Source organism: Callorhinus ursinus, unplaced genomic scaffold (assembly GCF_003265705.2).
Source record: "Callorhinus ursinus isolate GAN/ISIS: 27379988/994484 unplaced genomic scaffold, GSC_fseal_2.0 scaffold131, whole genome shotgun sequence".
Classification (NCBI taxonomy): Eukaryota; Metazoa; Chordata; class Mammalia; order Carnivora; family Otariidae; genus Callorhinus; species Callorhinus ursinus.
The window spans coordinates 589,960-594,235 of record NW_027397193.1 but is presented as its reverse complement, the minus strand read 5'-3'; the positions used below and the strand labels follow the sequence as shown (position 1 = coordinate 594,235).

At 48.4% G+C, this 4,276-nt stretch overlaps 1 protein-coding gene across 1 annotated transcript; it reads left to right on the top strand.

The window, feature by feature from the left end:
• Positions 1-1,280: 1,280 nt before the first annotated feature.
• CASP14 (caspase 14) lies at positions 1,281-3,763 on the top strand. Its single transcript, XM_025864818.2, has 6 exons — positions 1,281-1,307; positions 2,137-2,286; positions 2,384-2,609; positions 2,762-2,878; positions 3,058-3,161; positions 3,659-3,763. The coding sequence occupies exons 1-6, from the start codon at positions 1,281-1,283 to the stop codon at positions 3,761-3,763; spliced, it is 729 nt and encodes a 242-aa protein (XP_025720603.1).
• Positions 3,764-4,276: the final 513 nt, after the last annotated feature.

Sequence of the window (4,276 nt, the reverse complement as noted above, 5' to 3'; positions counted from 1 at the left end):
CCCAAGATAGTCACACACTCCACTGACTGAGCCAGCCAGACATCCTGAGAACAAGAGAGATTTAATATTCATTTCTGTCATAGACTAGAGCTACATAAGGGTAGGGAGCATGTCTGTCTTACACAGTTTATTCCCAGTGGCTGGCAAATAATAAGCACCCAGAAAATATTTGCTGGATAGATAAATATATGGGTGGGTGCTTGGATGGATGGATGGACGGATGGATGGTTGGATGATGGATGGATGGATGAACGGACAGATGGTTGAATGGATGGATGAATGGATGGATGAGTAGATGGCAGGGGGAAGGCATAGCAGACATGATGCCATCCAAATTGACAGAGAAGTGTCTTGACTAGTAAAGACACATTCCAGGCTGAAGAGGAAGTGTAAGACAAGGCAAGGAAATGAGATGAGAAAACACCAAGAATATGGCAAAAGTCATTCTGTTCAGCCAGAGAGTAAAACAGAACTCAGAAATGAGAATGAAGAACTCAGACAGATGTTCGGGTTCAAGGCAGAGGGAGGGAAGTGATTGATCTGTTTGGGTTAGAGACACACTGGGACAGTTCCAAAGCAGTATTCCCCACTTTGATGACATTTTTTTTTTATTTGACAGAGAGAGAGAGACAGCAAGAGACAGAACACAAGCAGGGGGAGTGGGAGAGGGAGAAGCAGGCTTCCTGCTGAGCAGGGAGGCTGAGGCAGGGCTCCATCCAGGCTCAATCCCAGGACCCTGGGATCATGACCTGAGCTGAAGGCAGATGCTTAACAACTGAGCCACCCAGGCACCCCCGACATTCTCTTTTTAAACCTAATCCCAAGGCATCTCCCTGTTGATGTCTCCCCAGCCTGTCAGCTTCTGGACAACATAGGGGAGTACATGGGGCTTCTTTCCCCCTCATCAGTCCAGGTCCTTGGGATGGGGAGGAGAGTCACAAGCTGGTGAGTGTCCTGAGGGAGAGATAGGGAAAATTCCAGGGGGTATGGCATTTTAGGGGGGGGCTGGCAGGAGTTCTGGGAGCATCCAAGGATGGAAGACACCACTGGAGTGTCACGCTAGAGAAGCCATTCTTCACAGACTGTCATCTCTTGCCCACGTCTGACTATGAACTGAGTCCCCACCACTGGGTTTCTATTCAGTCACAAAAATCTGGATAGACAAACTAGTCTATTCCCTGAGCCCTTCTGCCTTCCCTTGGAGACCTTCAAACTATCTTCTCTTGAACCCCCAGGTTCAGCCAAGAGTGCTGAGAGCCGGACTGAGAATCAGAGGAAACATGAGCAATCCTCGGCCTTTGGAGGAGGTGGGCTGGGTGCAGTTTGGGGGAGAGGGGTGGAAGCATGTAGATAGAGAGAAGGTGAGGAGCTTAATGTTTCAGGGATACTGGAAAGGGTGAAAAATCATGATGTGGGTTCAGAGCTAGAAGGTGCTCTGTGATCATTCAGATGGAGAAAAAAACACAGAGATGGAAACCAACCTGGGGTGGGGGGCCCTGCTATATCTGTCTCGACAATCAAATTCTTATCACTAAGGTTGATAGTGAGGATAAGAGAAGAAATTTTGACCCCAATACCCTTCTTCCTCAGACAGGACAAGGTGGGATCTCAGTATTAGCCTCAGAAATTCTGAGACCTCTTTATATGGGAGAATGATGCTCAGAACACTCTTGGGAAGGACAGAGAGAGAGCCAAAGCCACCAGTATGCTAGCTGGAAGGAACCCTCACAATTCCCCATAAACACACTCATTGTCTGTGTTTGAAGACTAAGGCTCAGATGGGAGCAGTGACTTGCCCAAGTTCACACAGAACTAAAACAGAGCCAGATCCCAGGTTAAGTCACCAGATTCAGCAAATAAAAATAAAGGATGCCCACTCGAATTTACACTTCACATTGACAACAAATAATCTTATAGTATAACTATACCCCATACTACATTTGGGATGTAGTCATACTAAAAAAAAAAAAAAAAAAAAAAAACCAACAACACTTATTTTTTTAATTTGAAATGTGATTGTAATTGGGCATCTGTATTTTACCCTGCCACCCAAACCCCAGGCCTCTTTGGACCACACCCTCTGCTTCTCCTTGACTTCCTCATCCTTTTGATGATTTTTGTCAACTCTTGGCCCAGGAGGTATATGACATGTCAGGCGCCCGCTTAGCCCTGACACTGTGCGTCACCAAAGCACGGGAAGGTTCAGAGGCAGACCTGGATGCTCTGGAACGCATGTTCCGGCAGCTGGGATTTGAGAGCACCATGAAGAGAGACCCCACCGCCCAGGTACTGTGCTGCCAGCCCCAGGCCAATAAGGGAGAGGGCTGGACCAGAAGGTGGGCTCTGGGGCCACCCCTGAGTCTGGCCATTCTTCTCACTCCAGCAATTCCAGGAAGAGCTGGACAATTTTCGGCAGGCCATGGATGCCCGGAATGACCCCATCAGCTGTGCTTTTGTGGTGCTCATGGCACATGGGTTAGAAGGTCGCCTCAAGGGGGAGGACGGACAAATGGTGGAGCTGGAGAACCTTTTCGAGGTTCTGAACAACAAGAATTGCCGGGCCCTGCGAGCCAAGCCTAAGGTGTACATCGTGCAGGCCTGTCGAGGAGGTGGGGACAAAGCCAAGAACACGGCATTTGTGTTCCTAATCCAGCCTAACCCTAGATCCAGAGCCCCAGCTAAGCCTTGGTTTGCCACTGTGTCTCATGATGACCGCCTTTCCCCATCTTTTTCTCTGACTTTCCTCTTCTTGACATTTCAGAACAAAGGGACTCCGGTGAAAGAGTAAGTGGAGGTGATATTCTGATGCTCACAAAGGACAGTCCCGAGACTATCCCAACGTACACGGACATCCTCCACGTCTACTCCACCGTGGAGGGTATGAGCTCCCAGCTGACATAGGGTCGGCTCCTGCTCCTCCTCTGTGCACACCACTCCTGACCCCTGACCCCTGAGCTCCTCTGGGACCCACCCTCTTCCACAGCCTCTTGCACCACACACAGCAACCCACCCACTCCTGTTGGAGCTCTCCTGAGCCCTCTTCTCTGGAATCCTTAGGGTACATTGCATACAGACATGACAAAGAGGGCTCCTGCTTCATCCAGACCCTGGTTGATGTGTTCACAGAGAGGAGCGGACCCATCCTGGAGCTTCTGACAGAGGTGAGTTGGGACAAGGTAACTGGAACCCTCTCCCAGCCTGAGCAGGGAGGCTGAGCCTCTTCCAAACCTGTCTGCATTCTCCCCCTCTCCTGCCCCCAGCCCCAAATCCAACCTAGGTCCCAACACAGAAACTAGGACACCCACATCCTAGCAATGAGTTTCCCTAAAGCGGGAAATTCCAAATGTGAGTATGTGAGATAATTTAGATGAAATACAGATACATTTCTGTAAACAAAACCTATAGGTTTAATCATTGGTTGAACGACCTTTTTTTTTCTTCTGATGGTTATATGCTTTTATGGTAGATTAGAAAAAACATAACAAGAATGTCCAACCAATGATTCCATAAAGATTATGGCATAGGATGAAGCAATAAAGGTCTCCCATTTTAGGACATGCAAACCCAGCTCCCGTGTTCTCTAACCTTCTCCTTATAAGCCCACCACACCAGCTCCCCTAGGGACCCAACTCCAAGCTGACCACACCTCTTGCTGCAGGTGACCCGTCGGATGGCTGAAGCAGAGCTGATTCAGGAAGGAAAACCAAGGAAAGTGAATCCCGAAATCCAAAGCACCCTTCGGAAACGGCTCTATCTGCAGTAAAAGTAGAAAGGGCAGGGAGAGGTTGTCTTTCAAGTGCTCTCTCTGCCCCATGGATATTTAGAGGTTGCTCTCATCACTCCCCTAAAATCTTCTCTTCCCAAGGCCAAATGGCACCCAGCCCCTCTTTCATCACACCCCTCATGCAAGTCCTCTTTCCTTCTGTCCCTGTCATTCTTAAAGCAAACCAGCCAAAACATAGCACAAGGCACAGCACTAACATTAACATTCACCTCCCTCAGGCTGGAATCTCCACCTCTATTAATACAACCTAAAAGTATATTCACTTATCCTAGTTTCTGTTCCTAACTTCCACTGAAACCTTTTTCTTTCTCCCATTAATTGTACCTATGCAGATGTAACTGGATAAACCTCGCTGATAAACCAATGCCCACTTACCACTTCCCACCCCAATCAAACTTCCACTGGATCCTGAATCTCACTTGGAGTTATAACCTCCTCCTGAGAACCATATCCATTTCCATCTTCCAGAGATTCCCTCCCAACCCCTGGAAA

What these genes read in the sequence shown, in the direction of transcription:
- CASP14 (XM_025864818.2), top strand. Translation starts at nt 1,281, where the DNA reads ATGAGCAATCCTCGGCCTTTGGAGGAG. An exon ending in ATCCTCGGCCTTTGGAGGAG is followed by an intron (nt 1,308 to 2,136) that starts GTGGGCTGGGTG and finishes CTCTTGGCCCAG; the next exon opens with GAGGTATATGACATGTCAGG. An exon ending in CGTCTACTCCACCGTGGAGG is followed by an intron (nt 2,879 to 3,057) that starts GTATGAGCTCCC and finishes TGGAATCCTTAG; the next exon opens with GGTACATTGCATACAGACAT.